Source organism: Oncorhynchus mykiss, chromosome 2 (genome assembly GCF_057628025.1).
Source record: "Oncorhynchus mykiss isolate SJ-2025 chromosome 2, ASM5762802v1, whole genome shotgun sequence".
In the NCBI taxonomy this organism is placed as follows: Eukaryota; Metazoa; Chordata; class Actinopteri; order Salmoniformes; family Salmonidae; genus Oncorhynchus; species Oncorhynchus mykiss.
The window spans coordinates 10,063,275-10,086,545 of NC_143023.1; the positions used below are offsets into that span (position 1 = coordinate 10,063,275).

The 23,271-nt window shown below is 43.4% G+C and overlaps 1 protein-coding gene across 1 annotated transcript in view; it reads left to right on the forward strand.

The window, feature by feature from the left end:
* The first annotated feature begins 784 nt into the window (after positions 1 to 784).
* LOC110518388 (FH1/FH2 domain-containing protein 3) overlaps positions 785 to 23,271 on the forward strand; it is a 226,209-nt gene continuing 203,722 nt past the window's right edge. The window contains 2 exon segments of the mRNA XM_090187693.1: positions 785 to 1,603; positions 11,625 to 11,728. Coding sequence (XP_090043819.1) covers positions 1,439 to 1,603; positions 11,625 to 11,728 — 269 coding nt within the window. The 5' untranslated portion in view covers positions 785 to 1,438.

A 23,271-nucleotide genomic window follows, 5' to 3' on the forward strand; every position in this document is an offset into this window, starting at 1 on the left:
TCCATTGCTCAGGGGCATTAATCCACATCCACATCATCAGCACCCAGGGAACAGTGGGTTAACTGCCTTGCTCAGGGGCATTAATCCACATCCACATCATCAACACCCAGGGAACAGTGGGTTAACTGCCTTGCTCAGGGGCATTAATCCACATCCACATCATCAACACCCAGGGAACAGTGGGTTAACTGCCTTGCTCAGGGGCATTAATCCACATCCACATCATCAGCACCCAGGGAACAGTGGGTTAACTGCCTTGCTCAGGGGCATTAATCCACATCCACATCATCAGCACCCAGGGAACAGTGGGTTAACTGCCTTGCTCAGGGGCAGAAGGACTTTTTTATTTTACCTTGTCAGCTCGGGGATTCGATCCAGTGATCTTTCGGTTACTGGCCCAATGCTCCTACTGTTCACTCACCTGACTACTTCCCAAAGTTATAACCACTGAGTGTAATCATTTGTAATTAATTCAACAAACTGTTATAAACAGAATACAACAGAATACAAACGGTTGTATTCGGGCATGTGACAAATATAATTTGATTTGATTTTGATTTGAACATGGCAACACAAAACCAGAACAAATCATCATTGTTATTAATATAATTATAGCTATAGGTAACATATTATCATTTCCTTTATCCAATCAATTCATACAACAACAATCTTCCAAAGTTTCAGTATCTGTGGTCAGTAAGCTACTGTACTGTCCCCACAGGCTACAGGCCACAATGCATTGTATTTCAAGCCTCTCTTCACACGGCCACAGGAGGTCACCAACACGCATATAATGTGAAGGTCCCGTCCTGCATCGCCCTGACAGCGCTGTCTGCTGCTACTGGCCGAGTTTGCGCTGGAGGAGGGAGTCCCTATCCCTCTAACGTTACCGTCAGACGCCAAGTCTAGCAGTACCGTCTTCAGCGCAGTCTGCTGCTACTGGCCGAGTTTGCGCTGGAGGAGGGAGTCCCTATCCCACTAACGTTACCGTCAGACGCCAAGTCTAGCAGTACGGTCTTCAGCGCAGTCTGCTTCAGCACCTTGCCTGCCTGGCTGCCTGCAATGCCCTTGGATACTGCCGTCCCTCTCATCGCTACACAATTGACATTATTCTGAACGAGAGAATAATAGCTGGAAAAGTCTTCAGGACAGGGCGAAGGATACTGGATTTATATTACCGTGTGACGGCGTTCAATGTCTTTATTTGTGTGAGCCTGTATGGGGCGAATGGAGAGGAGGGTGCATCGATAATTGAGAGAGCAGAGCAGGACTTGCTGCCTGCTGCAGAAAACCTGACGGCTCGGTGGATTTGGATTTGTTGTTGGGACCAGCAGTCCGGCGCGGGGTTGCGCGTCATATCAAAGGATTTCTCCAGACGGAGCGCTTCTACTTTTTGAAACCTGAGTTCTAAAAAAACATCTTGCATGGATACAACATCATGGCTACGTTTGTATGCAGGGTACAGTTCTTAGATGATACTGATCCATTCAACAGCACCAATTTTCCTGAGCCGACCAGACCGCCTCAGTACACTTTCAGGGAAGATATCCCCCTTATCAATCAGATTGCTGGAGTCCACAGGCTTCTCAAAGCCCCACACAAGGTATGTCAAGTGTTGTCAAGTGTTGTATGTCTTTATTAGTTCTGGCAACTGAATTCTGTTGTATGCTTTGCAATTTTTCTATCCATAGAAATTGGAGAATGTAGCCAATTTGGGTTGTATTGTCATATCAATATTGACGTCCTAGCACAGTGATGTCAATGGTAATGACATAATAATGCAATTGTAACTGTTGCAAACTCATATCCCTAACTCAAAATTGTTAGTCAACATAGTTATTTTACTGTGTTCACTTTCACGTTTTAGGCTTTGGCACCACTGAGTCGTCAGTATGACAAAAGTTAATGACTAGAATATTTTTTTCTGAAATGGAGGACATATTGATCTCTTTCAGGACCAAATGTAACCAGTCATAACCAATCAAGAGTCCAGTCAACTGTTAACAGGTTTCAGGATGGGTACTGTACTGTACATCAGTGATTTGGGTCAGCCTACACAGGATATCCATGGCTATGACTCCACACGATAGCAATGACTGCATGTAATCCACAGCTCAGTGGCATTAATACTTTCCTCTAATCAGTATGGAGAAACCATTAATGGGTGTAAAGTAAACATCCTCTTGATTGATGCTACCGGCCTGGGAGAATGAGACATCATTGGTTTGACAGTCAATTCAAACCATTTCCAAAATGTAAACAACCAATGAATACTGTGCCAGAGGACTAGTTTTAGGGGCGGTGTGCGTGTGGTATTCACTGGAGTCTGGTGGAACGCTGCATGCATGGACAGCTGATGAGGACCATGCTGGAATGTATGGACAGACCTAGGCCTTGTCCCAAAGAGCATCCTTTTCCCTATATAGAGCACTTCTTTTGACAACGGCCCATAGGGTATTCAGCATTCCATAACTCAGAGGAACTAGGTCAAAAGAAGTGTACTACATACCTAGGGGATTGGCTTCCATTTGGGACACAGACTATAGATTGGACGGGTGTGAACTAGACTGCCATGCCATGGCCTTGGTCAGGGGGACAAGCAGCTGAGACTAGTTAAATGGTATTCTCCCTAGGCAGATCGGTTGCCTTGCCTAGCCCACATTAACCATGTTCCTGCTGCCCTAGGTCTGGCATTTCTGAGACTAGTTAAATGGTGACCACAACAGTAAACCTCTGTTTAGCTGACCTGATCTCTTCACCACAACTAGGGTTGCAAAGCTACCAGTAATTCACCAACGTTATCGGAACCTTCTGTGAATGTGGTAATTAACAGAACATCTATGGCAATCTATTGTAACCTTTGTCATTTATACTTGAATAACTTAACAAAATATATATATATATATATATATATATATAGTATTCATTTTTATATCTGTGTCCATATTGTCCATGAGTTTCTAGTAAATAGACCATATGGTTTAAATAAAAATGGTCTAATTAAATTTTAAAAAGCATCTAATCAAGAATGGCATTATTTTCAATTAACTCTGCAACTCTTCCAACCATTGACTTTTCTCACACACCTGCCACCAGTTTAACGGCAAAACATTCACAACGAATACATGTTGACGCCATAGTCAAATAAATACAAGTGTGTAAAAACAAAAGAGGATATTTCATGCTGAAACCCTCATATTAAACACCAATGATATTCACTAAGTTGATGGTTTATTTTTAGGAGAATGTTTTACAGCTTTGTCATTGTATTTTCTGTTTTAAAATCATCTTATTAAATGATTTCATATATTTTACTTGTGATAAGGCCGGAGAGAGGACCAGAGATAATTAGACACCTGAGATAACCTGAAGTACCCAAAAGGGCCACTAGATGTCTTGTGACAGATTACATAAAATCTTTGAACGATAGCAAAATTCTTGTAGTTTACTGGTAAACCTAGTACATTTACAGCAATATACACTCCCTTTGCAACCTAACAATGACTCTATTACCGTAGAACAGTGATTCCCAACCAGGGGTACAAGGACCATAGGCCTACTGGTAAAATACACATGAGCGGGTGCTGCAGTGGTACTCCGGGCAGAGCTAAATTCAGTTGGTGGTACAGTAACCAAAAAAAGGTTGGGAACCACTGTCGTAGAGGACTGATGCAACAACCACACAATGGCTAATGTGCCCTTTGGTGTCTAACGGGGTCGCTGAGAAAGACAATATTATTGTGCGGTTTTAGTGAAAAGACAAACAAACAAAGCAAGAAAGAAATGTAACAGTTAAACGCTAAACTATGTATGACATCTTGTCATCTTGTGGTTCTTTGCACAACTTTGACTTCCAACTCTGAATTCCGTGCTTCTATTTGGTCCTTTCAGGCCACATCCAGGGATCTATTGTTCTTACAGAATGGTATTCAGACACTGCTTGTCCTTTTGATCAACCAGTCTTTGAAAGTCTATACTCAGAATGCTTTCCGGTACCAATTCTCTCTTGTGACTCTGACATCATAGGTATAGCATCCTTGCCTTGTTTAATCATCTCCGTGTCAACTATGCTGAATCATTGGCTGGCTCTTTTGATTAGTAGACATTTTGACCTATCGTTCTCAACATAGCTCTCAAAGCTAACCTACTTTTCCATTTCAATGTCATTTCTCATCTTCACTGGATTTACCATTGTTGTTTGGCCAATCATGCCTCATGCCTGTCTTCCTTTATCCACACATATTTCAGGAGGTGATATGTTCCTAGATATTCACTGTTATGTCTGCTTCGGCCAATAGTTGGCCTAAACCCATACCATTCTATTGCCAGTTTCGACCAGATGAAAGAAAATGGGCTCTCCTTCTCAGTACCTTGTGGTTCAGCGTTCTTTTAGAAAATCCCTAACAGTGACAAATGATGTCAACCAGATGCTTAGCTATTCTTTGTCTCTGATGATCATTCAGAGGATCCCTCCCTCTCCAGTTGAGCTACAAACCTACTTCCCAGTCCTGGTGGATTTATCTGCATCTAAACACATTGTCAGAGGGCCTCTTCCTCTAACCATGACATTTAAACAGAGTGAAGAGGAGGAGAGGCCCATTGGGTTTGGAGACAGAGGAGCTGACTCTTATGTTGAGCGTTCATCTCAGCCCCAGTTGAAAAGTCACGCAGGTCCCTAATACAAAGTTCATTTGGGATCTTTCTTCATTCTGTCAGATCAATTGTCTTTTTCACTGGGTTTGAAAAAAGCTCTGTAGATAATACGTCACGGAACCCACAGGATGCTGTGGAACACCACAGAGCCTGGTTTTCATTCTAGAACCCATTCCACTCCTCTCTGCTCTGACCAACAGGATGGGAAGGGAACTCTCTCCCTGCTGGCTCCTCTGAGGAAAAGGGCAGAGAGGGAGACTGACAAAAAGGCTGGCTCTACATGTTTGGTTTCCACACTCGATTGGTCTCCATCTCCTGCTGCACCAGCCTTAGTTTAAGCTGAAGGCAGTTCAGCAGAAGGCCTATGGGACCGCAGGGTGCCAACAAAAAGGCTCTGTGATGCCCTGCCTGTGAACTAACTGATGCACTAGCGGTTAGCTTCAACTGGCTAACCAGACAGCAGAAGCTGTAGTTGTCCATTAGAGCCCAGGCAGATACCAGAGGACTGTCTAAAAGGGGAGAACGTATCCTTTATGTCTATGTTGAAACCTGAACGTTTTCTACGCTTTGTGTTTAACATTTTCACATCCACCTGTCTTCAGTGAGTTATTGGTTGGTATTTACTTCCATAGACACCAGTAAACACACGTACAAACACATTAAGACAGAAATGCAAGTTCCCAATTGCACAGTCATACCATTGACCGCCTGTGTCTCACAGGGTTGCCTCCCCACCCCGCTACATCTGGGGATGACTGAGAGTGGGTGTACAGACTGGTATTAATAGCCCAGTGCTAACACATGGTACCAGGGGAGCCAGACAGGACAGCACACTAGCAGATGCTGCTGTTGTCCCAGACTTGCTCCCTCCCTCTCCTGCTCCTGTCAGTTCCAACCTGGCTGACTGGTGTCTCTCTGGGGAGAAGTAGTGCAGACGTCTGCCTAGAGATGATGATGCCATGGGGACCTGCCTGCCTGGTCTTTCTCATTGCTGACATTGACAATCAGCTCCATTAGGCAATGCCCTGTGAGCATTCACACACAATCAGTATCATATTCAGTTTGTGTTGGATTTACAATCTCTTTGTGCACGAGCATTGATTGCCTTATTTTACTTATACACAAAGTCTAACCTTCAAATAGCACTCAGCATCCTCTTTGTGTAGATACCACTGAACATACTTGATCAGAGTTAGATAGAACAGAACGTACGAGGCATGGCCTGACTCAGGATTTCATCGCATAATGTATTTTGCTTTTGGACGACTAGGCAGACTGTGAATAGACAGAGTGCATTCAGTATGCTAGGGCTGTGTCCCACAATCAGCCCAACGCATCACCGGGGGCACACTGCCTGCCCTCCAGGTCACCTACAGCACCTGGTGTCACAGTCAGGCCAAGAGGATCATGAAGGACCTCAGCCACCCAAGCTACGGCCTGTTCACCCCGCTACCATCTAGAGGATCATGAAGGACCTCAGCCACCCAAGCTACGGCCTGTTCACCCCGCTACCTTCTAGAGGATCATGAAGGACTTCAGCCACCCCGCTACCATCTAGAGGATCATGAAGGACTTCAGCCACCCAAGCTACGGCCTGTTCACCCCGCTACCATCTAGAGGATCATGAAGGACCTCAGCCACCCAAGCTACGGCCTGTTCACCCCGCTACCTTCTAGAGGATCATGAAGGACTTCAGCCACCCCGCTACCATCTAGAGGATCATGAAGGACTTCAGCCACCCAAGCTACGGCCTGTTCACCCCGCTACCATCTAGAGGATCATGAAGGACCTCAGCCACCCAAGCTACGGCCTGTTCACCCCGCTACCATCTAGAGGATCATGAAGGACCTCAGCCACCCAAGCTACGGCCTGTTCACCCCGCTACCTTCTAGAGGATCATGAAGGACTTCAGCCACCCCGCTACCATCTAGAGGATCATGAAGGACTTCAGCCACCCAAGCTACGGCCTGTTCACCCCGCTACCATCTAGAGGATCATGAAGGACCTCAGCCACCCAAGCTACGGCCTGTTCACCCCGCTACCATCTAGAAGGAGGAGACAGTACAGGTGCATCAAAGCTGGGACCGAGAGACTGAAAAACAGCTTCTATCTCCAGGCCATCAGACTGTTAAATAGTCACCACCAGCAGGCCTCCGCCCAGTACCCTGCCCTGAACTTAGTCACTGTTACTAGCTGGCTACCACCCGATACTCTACCCTGCACCTTAGAGACTGCTGCCCTATGTACAGAGTCATGGAACACTGGTCACTTTATTAATGTTTACATACTGTTTTACCCACTTTATATGTATATATTGTATTCTAGTCCAGGCTCATCCTATATAACTACTACTGTACACACCTTTTCTATTCATATACTGTCCATACTGTCTGTACACACCAAGATATACATCTTTATTTATATTCTGGATTCTGACATTGCTCTTTCTAATATTTCTGTATTTCTTAATTTGGGGGATTTGTGTGTATTGTTGTGTATCCTTAGATATTACTGCACTGTTTGAGCTAGGAACACACACATTTCACTACACCTGCAATAGCATCTGCTAAATATGTGTATGGGACCAATCAAATGTGATTTGATTTGGTATGGCACCATGTTCCCTATAGTGCACTACTTTGTGCCAGAGCTCTCTTCAAAGGAAGTGCACTATAAAGGGAATAGGGTGGCATTTGGGATGCACCCTATGCCACAGTTCATCACAGATGTACTGCCCAATGAAAAGGTTCACAACAGTGAACATACTGTGCAAAAGCAATAGTTCAAAGGAACATAGTCAAGTCGCTTCTGATATTTTCCTGCCTCTCTAAAATACTCTGAGGGGTCAGGGTCAATTTATTTGGAATGCCAGAAAGCATCCGCTCTGACACACCTCAACGTTATGCGAGGGCCGAGAGGAACGCAGGACCGTCAGTCTTTGAAAGATGTACACACTCTTTAACAAATTAACTTTTTTTGTGAAGATTGTCTTCCTGCTAATTATTCCAGAGAGATTCCAGGGGCTCATAATAACAAGTTCTGCTAAATGCTGCAAAATCTAGGTTTGTTCTGTGGGTGGACTGTATTACTCATTGTTATGTACAGTTGAGGTTTGGCCTGTCAGTCTCCAAGTTTCTCTGTGTTTCGGAGCATAGAGTTCTGCATTCACACAGAGCTACTGTAGCTCCTTGTTCAGGCTCATCCCTTGCATGCTCAACAGAAGATTACTGTTGTGGTCTCTCTCATGTGTATAGTGTATTTTAAAGAGCGTGCTAATTCCACTGTCTTGGGAAAGAGACCACAGACAACATATCCACCGTAGACAGAAATAAGGTTGGACCTCTGCCCAGACTTGATGTAGAGGCAGTGCCATCAAAACGTTCACTGGTTCCAACTGAAACCCTCAAGTAAAGGGCACACAAAAGTTTCCAATTGTTCATTCCCCCCACAAATAAATAGTGTTAAACATTTTTCACATGCAGCGCTGATAAGTGAGTTATTTATCAATCCCAAACATGGGGTATGTTTTCCCCCTTGTCAGCCTCTACGCCCACAACAACGTAGCTGCAGGAAGACATTGAGGGTGAGATGCATTTTGAATTGGAGAATTGTATGTTCTTTATTTGTAGCTGTCACTGCCTAACTGCCTGCCTCTCTGGCCGATGGACCACATTGTGGTGGTAGGGGGAGGACAGGCCTCAGTGTGGTGGTAGGGAGAGGACTCAGTGTGGTGGTAGGGAGAGGTCAGGCCTCAGTGTGGTGGTAGGGAGAGGCCTCAGTGTGGTGGTAGGGAGAGGACAGGCCTCAGTGTGGTGGTAGGGAGAGGACGGGCCTCAGTGTGGTGGTAGGGAGAGGCCTCAGTGTGGTGGTAGGGAGAGGACAGGCCTCAGTGTGGTGGTAGAGAGAGGCCAGGCCTCAGTGTGGTGGTAGGGAGAGGCCTCAGTGTGGTGATAGGGAGAGGCCAGGCCTCAGTGTGGTGGTAGGGAGAGGCCAGGCCTCAGTGTGGTGGTAGGGAGAGGACAGGCCTCAGTGTGGTGGTAGGGAGAGGTCAGGCCTCAGTGTGGTGGTAGGGTGAGGTCAGGCCTCAGTGTGGTGGTAGGGAGAGGTCAGGCCTCAGTGTGGTGGTAGGGAGAGGACAGGCCTCAGTGTGGTGGTAGGGAGAGGCCAGGCCTCAGTGTGGTGGTAGGGAGAGGCCTCAGTGTGGTGGTAGGGAGAGGACAGGCCTCAGTGTGGTGGTAGAGAGAGGCCAGGCCTCAGTGTGGTAGTAGGGAGAGGCCTCAGTGTGGTGATAGGGAGAGGCCAGGCCTCAGTGTGGTGGTAGGGAGAGGCCAGGCCTCAGTGTGGTGGTAGGGAGAGGCCAGGCCTCAGTGTGGTGGTAGGGAGAGGACAGGCCTCAGTGTGAGACTGTGAACAGGATTGGTGGTTACTTCTCTGGACTCTGGGACCACAGGGCCTTGTTGCTCAGGTTCAAATCCTGGGCTGGGCAGGGGACAACACATCTCCTGCCTCTGCCGTTAATCTATGAGCACTGTTCATGGATTAAGGACCGTTTCTGTGGATCACTAAGGCATTTCTGGCCTGGATACTATGGCTGTGATCTGTAATCCATCAGGTCTATTATAGCCAAAAGAGACTGTGTGTGTGTGTGTGTGTGTGTGTGTGTGTGTGTGTGTGTGTGTGTGTGTGTGTGTGTGTGTGCTTCACTAGTACGGCCTGTCTGCTCTGGCCTGACTTGCTGAGGTTTTGTGTCATAACCTCTATGTAGAGAAATGCATTTTTTGGATTCACACTAATTGCTGGTTACTGCTTTGACTGCTGCCCCATGTTTTTGTCCATTTCAGCTCCTGATACTGAGTTTACTGTGTCTTAAGAGTCTTAAGAGGAGAGGAACTCAATGTCTTTTCTGTAGTTCTATATTTCTGTATCAGTTGTATGAACAGGTGGACTCACAACGTGCTACACTGGACTGAAACAATCCCCCTGTACTGTATGTTGTTCTGTTATGTCATCCTGTCAGTCCAAGATGATATGTCTAGTGTATCTTTATAGATGATAGACCCCTGGATAGATGATATTAGAATTTTTAGTCCTTTCCATGTCCTGCTTAGTTTCATGTCACACCCATTCCATCCTATAGGTCTTCAAGGCATGCCTGCTCCTCATGGACCTAAATATAGTAGGCCTAACTTTGGCCTGTACCAAACACTGTATATCCTGTCAGTGCTGAATCTGTCCTGTAATCTGCTGAAACTCTCTCTCTCTCTCAGACTTACAGTAAGAGCATCTTAAAGAAAACTTATCCCAGGCCTTGAAGTAGTCTGTTTTCCCAAAGGTAGCTCTTCACTGTGTCTGTCCACTCCTGAACAGATCAGCCTTGTGTGCTGCCTTTGATATTTCAGGTAGAACTTTGAGAAGAATGTTTCCAATAAGATTTTTTTTTTTGTTGCTTTATATCTCTTTAAAGGAAAGAGACAAGACAGTTTCAGTCAGTCAGTATGTTATCTTAGCTGACCACATGTTTTGTTCCACTTCTCCATCTTGACACAGTCCTTAGGCGCTGCAGTACAGCCAAAAACAAACACGAGTGGCTGAACAGATCAAAGCTGCTCCCCTCCATAATGTATTTTCCAGTTAGCAACCTCCCTTTGCCCTTTCTCCATGTTTAATTAAGTTACAGTAATTCAAGTGGAGGAAATGGAACCACATCAGAGCCGGGACAAATCACAATTGTAATTTCCAAAACAGTTAGTATTGGGATTTTCACATTGGTTGTTTTTCTTCAGCGGGTAGTGGGTACTGCTCTCGATGCAGCTAGTTAGCGGCGCATATTTTGACAAACTAGAACAATGATAGTTTTCTCTCTGCCTTGTGTTGTCTGTCTCTGTATAGGCCTACTATACCTGAAAACCAAACGCTGCAGGGTCAACAACAGGAGGAAAATGGATTCCTTCTCAAACGGTTTATTTACCCTCTGTAGCACACTCAGACAGCCTAGACAGCCTAGACAGCCTAGAGCAGCTCTGATTCAGACTCCCTAGGCAGCCTAGAGCAGCTCAGACTCAGACAGCCTAGAGCAGCACAGACTCAGACAGCCTAGAGCAGCACAGACTCAGACAGCCTAGAGCAGCTCAGACTCAGACAGCCTAGACAGCCTAGAGCAGCTCAGACTCAGACACCCTAGACAGCCTAGAGCAGTTCAGACTCATACTCCCTAGACAGTCTAGAGCAGCACAGACTCAGACACCCTAGACAGCCTAGAGCAGTTCAGACTCAGACTCCCTAGACAGTCTAGAGCAGCACAGACTCAGACTCCCTAGACAGTCTAGAGCAGCACAGACTCAGACTCCCTAGACAGTCTAGAGCAGCACAGACTCAGACTCCCTAGACAGTCTAGAGCAGCACAGACTCAGACTCCCTAGACAGTCTAGAGCAGCACAGACTCAGACTCCCTAGACAGTCTAGAGCAGCACAGACTCAGACTCCCTAGACAGTCTAGAGCAGCTCAGACTCAGACTCCCTAGACAGTCTAGAGCAGCACAGACTCAGACTGCCTAGACAGTCTAGAGCAGCACAGACTCAGACTCCCTAGACAGTCTAGAGCAGCTCAGACTCAGACATGTTAGCTATGGACGGCTATATCCATCCAGCCTACGTACAGACCATGTTTTGACTGAGTTAAATTTTCCTCTGGGCAGTTGGAGGGAAGCCGAGCACCATGGTTTGTCCATGGATAGCTAAGTTGTGTGCTATTGGCTGGCGTTAACATTGGCCAAATCAAGGGGTTTGTCATTTGATGTTTTCCCATGTTGCCTCATAGTGGACGTACATGCAACAGTTTGATACTAGCCTTGCATTATTTAGTTGTATATGTTGTAGCTAGGTAATCTATAATAGCTATGCTGTATAATAACTTTAGTTGTATGAAGCGGGAATTATTAATGATGCAATCTTTGTCTTTATCTCCTATCTAGCTTGATGACTGTGCCCTCCAGCTCTCCCAAAATGGGAGCTACCTGGACTTGGAGTCTACCCTGGCAGAACAGAGAGATGAACTCGAGGGCTTTCAGGAGGGAGGGTAAGGCCTTTCATAACACTCTGTCTCAACAACCTATTTCAATAGCTGATCATGCCCTTATATCTCCATTTCATGAGGTCTTTCCAAAATAAGAAAACAAACATATAATCTTATAAATGATGTTTACTGAGGAATATGTACAGGATTGTAAAATTGGTACCGCCAGCACATTTATATTTGTATTGTACAGGTAAAAAAAGGTAGGTCATATTCTCTACACTTCAAAAGATCAGTCTGGGATTGAGTTCAGGGATCTGGGATTGAGTTCAGAACAGTGGTGCTGTTTGAAGATCAGGCTCGGATTGAGTTCAGAGTGGTGCTGTTTGAAGATCAGGCTCGGATTGAGTCCAGAGTGGTGCTGTTTGAAGATCAGGCTCGGATTGAGTCCAGAGTGGTGCTGTTTGAAGATCAGGCTCGGATTGAGTCCAGAGTGGTGCTGATTGAAGATCAGGCTCGGATTGAGTCCAGAGTGGTGCTGTTTGAAGATCAGGCTCGGATTGAGTCCAGAGTGGTGCTGATTGAAGATCAGGCTGGAATTGTGTCCAGAGTGGTGCTGATTGAAGTTCAGGCTGGAATTGAGTCCAGAGTGGTGCTGATTGAAGTTCAGGCTGGGTTGAGTCCAAAGTGGTTCTGATTGAAGGCACAACTAGCACTACCTTGCAGGTGCATTCATAACAAGCCAAGCTACAGTGGTCTAAGTAAGAATACCTTTTCATGTTCCTTTCTGTGGTTTCAATGAGCTGTTATGAACCATAAATATGTATTACTCAAGACTGGCTTGAAGTCTGTTGTACAGCAGTGCTGTACTGTAGTTAATACAAAGAAGATTCTGAAAATCCCCCACAGAGGGGGAGGGGGAGAGAGGGGAGGGGAGGGGGGGAGAGGGGGAGGGAGAGAAACTGTTCTGTTCAGAGGTATTCCTCCGTCTCTAACTAGCAGGTCAATACAATGTCATCATTGTTTTGAGGAAGAGAAGAGAGAGAAAAAAAGGTATTTCAATCCCTTGCTTGGGGGATACCTTCCTGAAATACCTTCCTGCTCCCTATATTCCCCCAGTCTAATTTGATTTTATTACAGTGATGAGGATCACAATGACACCCATTCTCGTTCAGGTTGAATGACTGAAATAATCCCTTTTCCTGGCCTCCCCCCGTTTTAGCCAATTGAGCTGTCCCGCCCTTAAGCTGCTCTCTGTAGGCGGGGTGGAGTGTGGGGAGCGGAGGGGGTTGACGAGCTAAGATGACAGGCTTTACCTCACCTGGAGCCCAGCGCTCTCTAGTCTAGGGAATAAGGCCAATCCTGTGATTCAACTACAAGGGATTTCAACAGTAATACCAAAAGCCTTATGATTCATTTGTCAGTCAATGGAGCCTGTTGTCGACCAACTGTTAGACTCAGACGAAACACTTCCTGTATTTTGTCTCACACATTTTCTGACATCTAAGGTGGTTTGATACAGTATCAGCCGAGTGTCAACAGCCATTGGTGGAGAACATTCCATTTGTCATTCCTTCAGAGGGTTCTCAGTGATGTCTGGGTGGACATCTTGTCATTCCTTCAGAGGGTTCTCAGTGATGTCTGGGTGGGTATCTTGTCATTCCTTCAGAGGGTTCTCAGTGATGTCTGGGTGGACATCTTGTCATTCCTTCAGAGGGTTCTCAGTGATGTCTGGGTGGACATCTTGTCATTCATTCAGAGGGTTCCCAGTGATGTCTGGGTGGACAACTTGTCATTCCTTCAGAGGGTTCTCAGTGATGTCTGGGTGGACATCATGTCATTCCTTCAGAGGGTTCTCAGTGATGTCTGGGTGGACATCTTGTCATTCCTTCAGAGGGTTCTCAGTGATGTCTGGGTGGGTATCTTGTCATTCCTTCAGAGGGTTCTCAGTGATATCTGGGTGGACATCTTGAAGGCCCTGGATGTGGGTGCCAACACTTATCGAAGTGGCAAAGTAGGGATGTTATTGGTTGGTTGTTTTTCAACCCTACAATTGCCATAGAGTTTACAAGGTATTCCTCCACCCATGTCACTTAAAATACCTGGCTGACATCCCAAATGGCACCCTATTCCTTGTGTAGTACACTACATTTGACCTGAGTCTTGTTGTGAATAGGGTGCCATTTGGGATGCATCCCTGGTCTCTCTGTTTGGCAGATGAAGAGAGCAGTGATGACACCTGAACAACTTAAGCTGGCTGTACACTACACAATTTTGGCCCAGATTTGTCAGTCCCCGTCAACTTTTGGAGATCGGAGACAAAATCCCCTACTCGGGAGGCGCGGCCGTCACGATGCTTGTTTCATGTGAGCGGGTCAGAGACGCAATCTGAGGGCTACCAATCTTGTCTTTGAGCAGTTCCAGACATCCCGTTGATGTTCTTGTAGTGTGAGCTGTGCAACGACACGTTTTGAGAACGCTGATCAACAATAGCCAATGAGAGCTCGCCAGAGAAGAATTCAGTGAGATGATGACATTGTTTCACATCATCCAGAATGTGTCGACTCTCCAGCAGGAGCCATGACTACTACTAGTATGTGTTTGTACTTGCCTCAAAGCAAAAGTGTCGAATCATTACAGGTCTGAAGTTCACAAGTAATGTTATTAAATCCAAAATGTTGGCTAGATATTTACACTCTGTATGGCAAGAGTGAATGTCTGACTGAAAACGTTTCTGAGGCTGCTTTGAACCACAGCTCGTCGTTAATCACATCGTCACATCGTTGTTTTGGCGAGACAGCGTGGGATGGAGAATCCTCACTACCAGGTGTACCACATCGTTTAGTGTGCGCACCACTACGTTGGCAAGACAAAAAACTACAGGGAAGACCAACGTTTAATGTGAGAGGCTCAGTGATGTTAGGATTTGCCCGTGGCAGGAAGAACATGTTCAAACATTCCTTCGTTCTTTGTGCTGTTGGACTCATAAATGAGAAGTAAATTGTATCAGTATATGTACTTATCTATCTAGTGAAGTTGGGACAACGGTCGGCTGTGAGTGAATGTATTCATGTCCTCTATGTTGTTAGTATGCAACATGATGGACTGACTGGTTTAAATGTGTATGATGTGAGAACGTATGTGTATGATGTGAGAATGTATGTGTATGATGTGAGAATGTATGATGTGAGAATGTATGTGTATGATGTGAGACTGTATGTGTATGATGTGAGATTGTATGTGTATGATGTGAGAATGTATGATGTGAGAACATATGTGTATGATGTGAGAATGTATGATGTGAGAATGTATGTGTATGATGTGAGAGTGTATGTGTATGATGTGAGAATGTATGTGTATGATGTGAGAGTGTATGTGTATGATGTGAGAATGTATGTGTATGATGTGAGATTGTATGTGTATGATGTGAGAACATATGTGTATGATGTGAGAGTGTATGATGTGAGAGTGTATGTGTATGATGTGAGAATGTATGTGTATGATGTGAGAGTGTATGTGTATGATGTGAGAATGTATGTGTATGATGTGAGAGTGTATGTGTATGATGTGAGAGTGTATGTGTATGATGTGAGAGTGTATGTGTATGATGTGAGAATGTATGTGTATGATGTGAGAATGTATGATGTGAGAATGTATGTGTATGATGTGAGAATGTATGTGTATGATGTGAGAGTGTATGTGTATGATGTGAGAATGTATGATGTGAGAATATATGTGTATGATGTGAGAGTGTATGTGTATGATATGAGAGTGTATGTGTATGATGTGAGAGTGTATGTGTATGATGTGAGAGTGTATGATGTGAGAATGTATGTGTATGATGTGAGAGTGTATGATGTGAGAATGTATGCGTATGATGTGAGAGTGTATGATGTGAGAATGTATGTGTATGATGTGAGAGTGTATGTGTATGATATGAGAGTGTATGTGTATGATGTGAGAGTGTATGTGTATGATGTGAGAGTGTATGTGTATGATGTGAGAGTGTATGTGTATGATATGAGAGTGTATGATGTGAGAATGTATGTGTATGATGTGAGAGTGTATGTGTATGATGTGAGAATGTATGATGTGAGAATGTATGTGTATGATGTGAGAATGTATGATGTGAGAATGTATGATGTGAGAATGTATGATGTGAGAATGTATGTGTTTGATGTGAGAATGTATGTGTATGATGTGAGAATGTATGTGTATGATGTGAGAATGTATGTGTATAATGTGAGAGTGTATGATGTGAGAATGTATGATGTGAGAACATATGTGTATGATGTGAGAATGTATGATGTGAGAATGTATGTGTATGATGTGAGAGTGTATGTGTATGATGTGAGAATGTATGTGTATGATGTGAGAATGTATGATGTGAGAATGTATGTGTATGATGTGAGAGTGTATGTGTATGATGTGAGAGTGTATGTGTATGATGTGAGAGTGTATGTGTATGATGTGAGAATGTATGATGTGAGAATGTATGTGTATGATGTGAGAGTGTATGTGTATGATATGAGAGTGTATGTGTATGATGTGAGAGTGTATGTGTATGATGTGAGAGTGTATGATGTGAGAATGTATGTGTATGATGTGAGAGTGTATGATGTGAGAATGTATGTGTATGATGTGAGAGTGTATGATGTGAGAATGTATGTGTATGATGTGAGAGTGTATGTGTATGATGTGAGAGTGTATGATGTGAGAATGTATGTGTATGATGTGAGAGTGTATGTGTATGATATGAGAGTGTATGTGTATGATGTGAGAGTGTATGTGTATGATGTGAGAGTGTATGATGTGAGAATGTATGTGTATGATGTGAGAGTGTATGATGTGAGAATGTATGTGTATGATGTGAGAGTGTATGATGTGAGAATGTATGTGTATGATGTGAGAGTGTATGTGTATGATGTGAGAGTGTATGATGTGAGAATGTATGTGTATGATGTGAGAGTGTATGTGTATGATGTGAGAGTGTATGTGTATGATATGAGAGTGTATGATGTGAGAATGTATGTGTATGATGTGAGAGTGTATGTGATTGTTTTAATGGAAGGTGATAACAAAAAAAGTTTGAGCTAAAGTTTTATTCTATTCTATTCAATTTGAAAAGTTGTGTAGTGTACACCCGGCTTTAAGAACAGTGGACACTGGGCATGAAGGATCATGGGTAATCACCTCCTCACCTCAGGATTAGTTGTACTTCCAGCGTTCTTGATAACGAAGCCCTCACTTAGATTTTTTTTGTATTTAGTATTTCTTAGGATCCCAATTACTGCCAAGGCAGCAGCTACTCTTCCTGGGGTTCAAACAGGGTTCAAACGGTTACGTCACAACAAAACACAACTACAGCCTACATCATCACTAACACAATACATCACACAATACATTATTACATCATTACTCTATTATTACATCACAACAAAACACAACTACAGCCTACATCATCACTAACACAATACATCACACAATACATTATTACATCATTACTCTATTATTACATCACAACAAAACACAACTACAGCCTACATCATCACTAACACAATACATCACACAATACATTATTACATCATTACTCTATTATTACATCACAACAAAACACAACTACAGCCTACATCATCACTAACACAATACATCACACAATACATTATTACATCATTACTCTATTATTACATCACAACAAAACACAACTACAGCCTACATCATCACTAACACAATACATCACACAATACATTATTACATCATTACTCTATTATTACATCACAACAAAACACAACTACAGCCTACATCATCACTAACACAATACATCACACAATACATTATTACATCATTACTCTATTATTACATCACAACAAAACACAACTACAGCCTACATCATCACTCACACAATACATCACACAATACATTATTACATCATTACTCTATTATTACATCACAACAAAACACAACTACAGCCTACATCATCACTAACACAATACATCACACAATACATTATTACATCATTACTCTATTATTACATCACAACAAAACACAACTACAGCCTACATCATCACTAACACAATACATCACACAATACATTATTACATCATTACTCTATTATTACATCACAACAAAACACAACTACAGCCTACATCATCACTAACACAATACATCACACAATACATTATTACATCATTACTCTATTATTACATCACAACAAAACGCAACTACAGCCTACATCATCACTAACACAATACATCACACAATACATTATTACATCATTACTCTATTATTACATCACAACAAAACACAACTACAGCCTACATCATCACTAACACAATACATCACACAATACATTATTACATCATTACTCTATTATTACATCACAACAAAACACAACTACAGCCTACATCATCACTAACACAATACATCACACAATACATTATTACATCATTACTCTATTATTACATCATTACAAAACACAACTACAGCCTTCATCACTAACACAATACATCACACAATACATTATTACATCATTACTCTATTATTACATCACAACAAAACACAACTACAGCCTTCATCATCAATAGCACAATACATTATTACATCATTACTCTATTACATCACAACAAAACATAACTACAGCCTACATCATCACTAACACAATACATCACACAATACATTATTACATCATTACTCTATTATTACATCATTACAAAACACAACTACAGCCTTCATCACTAACACAATACATCACACAATACATTATTACATCATTACTCTATTATTACATCACAACAAAACACAACTACAGCCTTCATCATCAATAGCACAATACATTATTACATCATTACTCTATTACATCACAACAAAACATAACTACAGCCTACATCATCACTAACACAATACATCACACAATACATTATTACATCATTACTCTATTATTACATCACAACAAAACACAACTACAGCCTACATCATCACTAACACAATACATCACACAATACATTATTACATCATTACTCTATTATTACATCACAACAAAACACAACTACAGCCTACATCATCACTAACACAATACATCACACAATACATTATTACATCATTACTCTATTATTACATCACAACAAAACACAACTACAGCCTACATCATCACTCACACAATACATCACACAATACATTATTACATCACAACAAAACACAACTACAGGCTACATCATCACTCACACAATACATTATTACATCATTACTCTATTATTACACGTTTACAATATAATATCCAATGTACAGTATCAAATCCAATCTGTATTTGTAAATAGCCCAGTATTTTATCTCAAAGTTATTTATCTTCAAAAACATGTACTGTATTTTGACAGCACAAGGGTTGAATGAACAGGGCTTTGCATTTGAGATCATCCTGCTCAAGTTCAGCCGAATAATGATTCCTATCCTATATACACATAAATGTGTGGCTTGAATCTGTCTTTATAATATGAAAGTACAGTATTTATTTGAGTACAGTGTCCACCTCCATGTTCTTTTATTCAGTCCATCTGGGTTTACCTGCTCAGCTCTACCCTGCACTGTGTTGATATGACATCCATGTTCCGCACAGCTCTCAGTCGATGTGAGACCAACCCACAGTTGGCGTGAGACTTCCTGGTCGGCCAGACCACAAGCATCTATGGATGTATTTGTGTTCATAGGCTGTTCACTGGGCTCGGTGTTTCCATTGGACCCGAGACACTACTCTCATTTCCCAGTTTCATCAAAAGTCATTGGGAGGCTTATTGAAGTCAAGAGAGAGCCTTGTGAGGTTAAAGTGGTCTGCTTCTTCTCTCGTCAAAGGGGGAGGCTGCCAGGGGCATCGCCGTGCCAACTGTCTCTGTCTGGTATGGATGTGTGTCATTAAACCTACACAGTGTGTCTGAGAAGGCCGGGGGGTGTAGAGGGGGATTGAGGGGGTTTAGGGGAAGGCGGCCTGGTATTATTTGTAATAGCAGGGTAATTCTGCCTGCTGGCCTTTTATGGAGTGGATGTGACCAAGTTCACAACCCCCCGCTGTGCACTGTTGTTGATTCTTTTTGATTATTCGGCTTGTAAAAAGGCCTGATGAGGTATTTCACCTTCACTTGTTCCATTTGGGTTGATTTTCTTTCTCAGTGTTTTTGCAGTATGGGATATTTCAGCAACTCAACTTCAACTTTGTAATATATTATTAATTCCATACGTAGAAAGAAATCTGTATTTTACCCGGAGTATGTTGCTGTTTACACATTCCAGCTGCTGTTATAGTAATATGTCTGCATCCAAAATGGTTCCCTATTACGTAAATAGTGCAACACTTTGACTAGGGCCTATAGGGCTCTGGACTGAATTGTGCACTAAACAAGGAATATAGTGCCATTTGGAATGCAGACATGCTTTCAAAACCCCAGTCAAAATACTGCTGTAGTTGAGCTTACTGCCTTGGTCTAAATGTCTGGCCACTGTGCTATCCTGGAGGTTAGAACAGCAACAGACCTGAGACTGGCCACTGTGTTATACTGGAGGTTAGAACAGCAACAGATCTGAGACTGGCCACTGTGCTATACTGGAGGTTAGAACAGCAACAGACCTGAGACTGGCCACTGTGCTATACTGGAGGTTAGAACAGCAACAGACCTGAGACTGGCCACTGTGCTATACTGGAGGTTAGAACAGCAACAAACCTGAGACTGGCCACTGTGCTATACTGGAGGTTAGAACAGCAACAGACCTGAGACTGGCCACTGTGCTATACTGGAGGTTAGAACAGCAACAGACCTGAGACTGGCCACTGTGCTATACTGGAGGTTAGAACAGCAACAGACCTGAGACTGGCCACTATGCTATACTGGAGGTTAGAACAGCAACAGACCTGAGACTGGCCACTGTGTTATACTGGAGGTTAGAACAGCATCAGACCTGAGACTGGCCACTATGCTATACTGGAGGTTAGAACAGCAACAGACCTGAGACTGGCCACTGTGCTATACTGGAGGTTAGAACAGCAACAGACCTGAGACTGGCCACTGTGCTATACTGGAGGTTAGAACAGCAACAGACCTGAGACTGGCCACTGTGCTATACTGGAGGTTAGAACAGCAACAGACCTGAGACTGGCAACTGTGGTATACTGGAGGTTAGAACAGCAACAGACCTGAGACTGGCCACTGTGCTATACTGGAGGTTAGAACAGCAACACTTCTCCAGGTTCAACATGTATATCTCATTCTGAAGGAGAAAGTCCCTCTGTCTACCATAGAGGTTCTAACAATAGAGGTTACCAGTGGTGTGAAGTACTTAAGTACAAATAGTTTTAATTAGTGTTTTGGGGTATTTGTACTTTACTCTAATATTGATCTTTTTGACAACTTTTACTTTTACTTCTACTTCTCTACATTCCTAAAGAAAATGATGTACTTTTTACTCCATACATTTTCCCTGACACCTAAAAGTACTCGTTACGTTTTGAATGCCTAGCAGGACAGGAAAATTGTCTAATTCACACACTTATCAAGAGAACATCCCCAGTCATCCCTACTGCCTCTGATCTGGCGGACTCACTAAACACATACTTCGTGTGTAAACAAAAAAAACAAGAAAACTATGCTGTCTGGTTTGCTTTATATGAGGAATTGTAGAGTAGTTACTTCTACTTTTGATACTTAAGTATATTTTAACAATGACATTTTCTTTTGATACTTAAGTATATTTAAAACCAAATACTTTTAGACTTTTACTCAAGTAGTATTTTACTAGGTGTCTTTCATTTCATTTTCTATTAAGGTATTTTTACTTTTACTCAAGTTTGACAATTGGATACTTTTTCCACCTCTGGAGGTTCCAGGTTATAAGCAACATTCCAGAGCCACCTGTGTCATGCCTAGTGTCTTTCCAACCTGATGAAAGTATGACCCTCTGACAGACAGAGTGTTTAAAAAGCCTGGAGATATCCATGTCACAGGAGCTTAGGGGCTATAATCACTTCCACACCCTGAGTTGTGGAGGGCTGGAGGCCGGCTGGATGGAACCATGGAACTACCCAGTGGGATTATGACTCCCAATCCTCGGCACCATCTCTAACCCTGCTCTCTCTGCTGTAATCTCAGTTAGTGATTGTAATTGACTGTGGCACCTGGCCATAATGTGGTGTGAGAGATGCTGAGGTCCCGGGAATATTTGTGCAGATTACATGGAAGGAGAAGTGGGAGCCTGACTGAGGTACAGATTACATGGATGGAGAAGTGGGAGCCTGACTGAGGTAATGATTACATGGATAGAGGAGTGAGAGCCTGACTGAGGTAATGATTACATGGATATAGCAGTGGGAGCCTGATTGAGGTAATGATTACATGGATAGAGGAGTGAGAACCTGACTGAGGTACAGATTACATGGGTAGAGCAGTGGGAGCCTGACTGGGGTAATGATTACATGGGTAGAACAGTGGGAGCCTGACTGAGGTAATGATTACATGGGTAGAGCGGTGGGAGCCTGACTGAGGTAATGATTACATGGGTAGAACAGTGGGAGCCTGACTGAGGTAATGATTACATGGGTAGAGCGGTGGGAGCCTGACTGAGGTAATGATTACATGGGTAGAACAGTGAGAGCCTGACTGAGGTAATGATTACATGGGTAGAACAGTGGGAGCCTGACTGAGGTAATGATTACATGGGTAGAACAGTGGGAGCCTGACTGAGGTAATGATTACATGGGTAGAGCGGTGGGAGCCTGACTGAGGTAATGGTTACATGGATAGAGCAGTGGGAGCCTGACTGAGGTAATGATTACATGGATAGAGCAGTGGGAGCCTGACTGAGGTAATGATTACATGGATAGAGCAGTGGGAGCCTGACTGAGGTAATGGTTACATGGATAGAGCAGTGAGAGCCTGACTGAGGTACAGATTACATGGATAGAACAGTGGGAGCCTGACTGAGGTAATGGTTACATGGATAGAGCAGTGGGAGCCTGACTGAGGTAATGATTACATGGGTGGAGCGGTGGGAGCCTGACTGAGGTAATGGTTACATGGATAGAGCAGTGGGAGCCTGACTGAGGTAATGATTACATGGATAGAGCAGTGGGAGCCTGACTGAGGTAATGATTACATGGGTAGAACAGTGGGAGCCTGACTGAGGTAATGATTACATGGATAGAGGAGTGAGAGCCTGACTGAGGTAATGATTACATGGATATAGCAGTGGGAGCCTGATTGAGGTAATGATTACATGGATAGAGGAGTGAGAGCCTGACTGAGGTACAGATTACATGGATAGAGCAGTGGGAGCCTGACGAGGTAATGATTACATGGGTAGAACAGTGGGAGCCTGACTGAGGTAATGATTACATGGGTAGAACAGTGGGAGCCTGACTGAGGTAATGATTACATGGGTGGAGCGGTGGGAGCCTGACTGAGGTAATGGTTACATGGATAGAGCAGTGGGAGCCTGACTGAGGTAATGATTACATGGATAAAGCAGTGGGAGCCTGACTGAGGTAATGATTACATGGATAGAGCAGTGGGAACCTGACTGAGGTAATGATTACATGGATAGAGCAGTGGGAGCCTGACTGAGGTACAGAT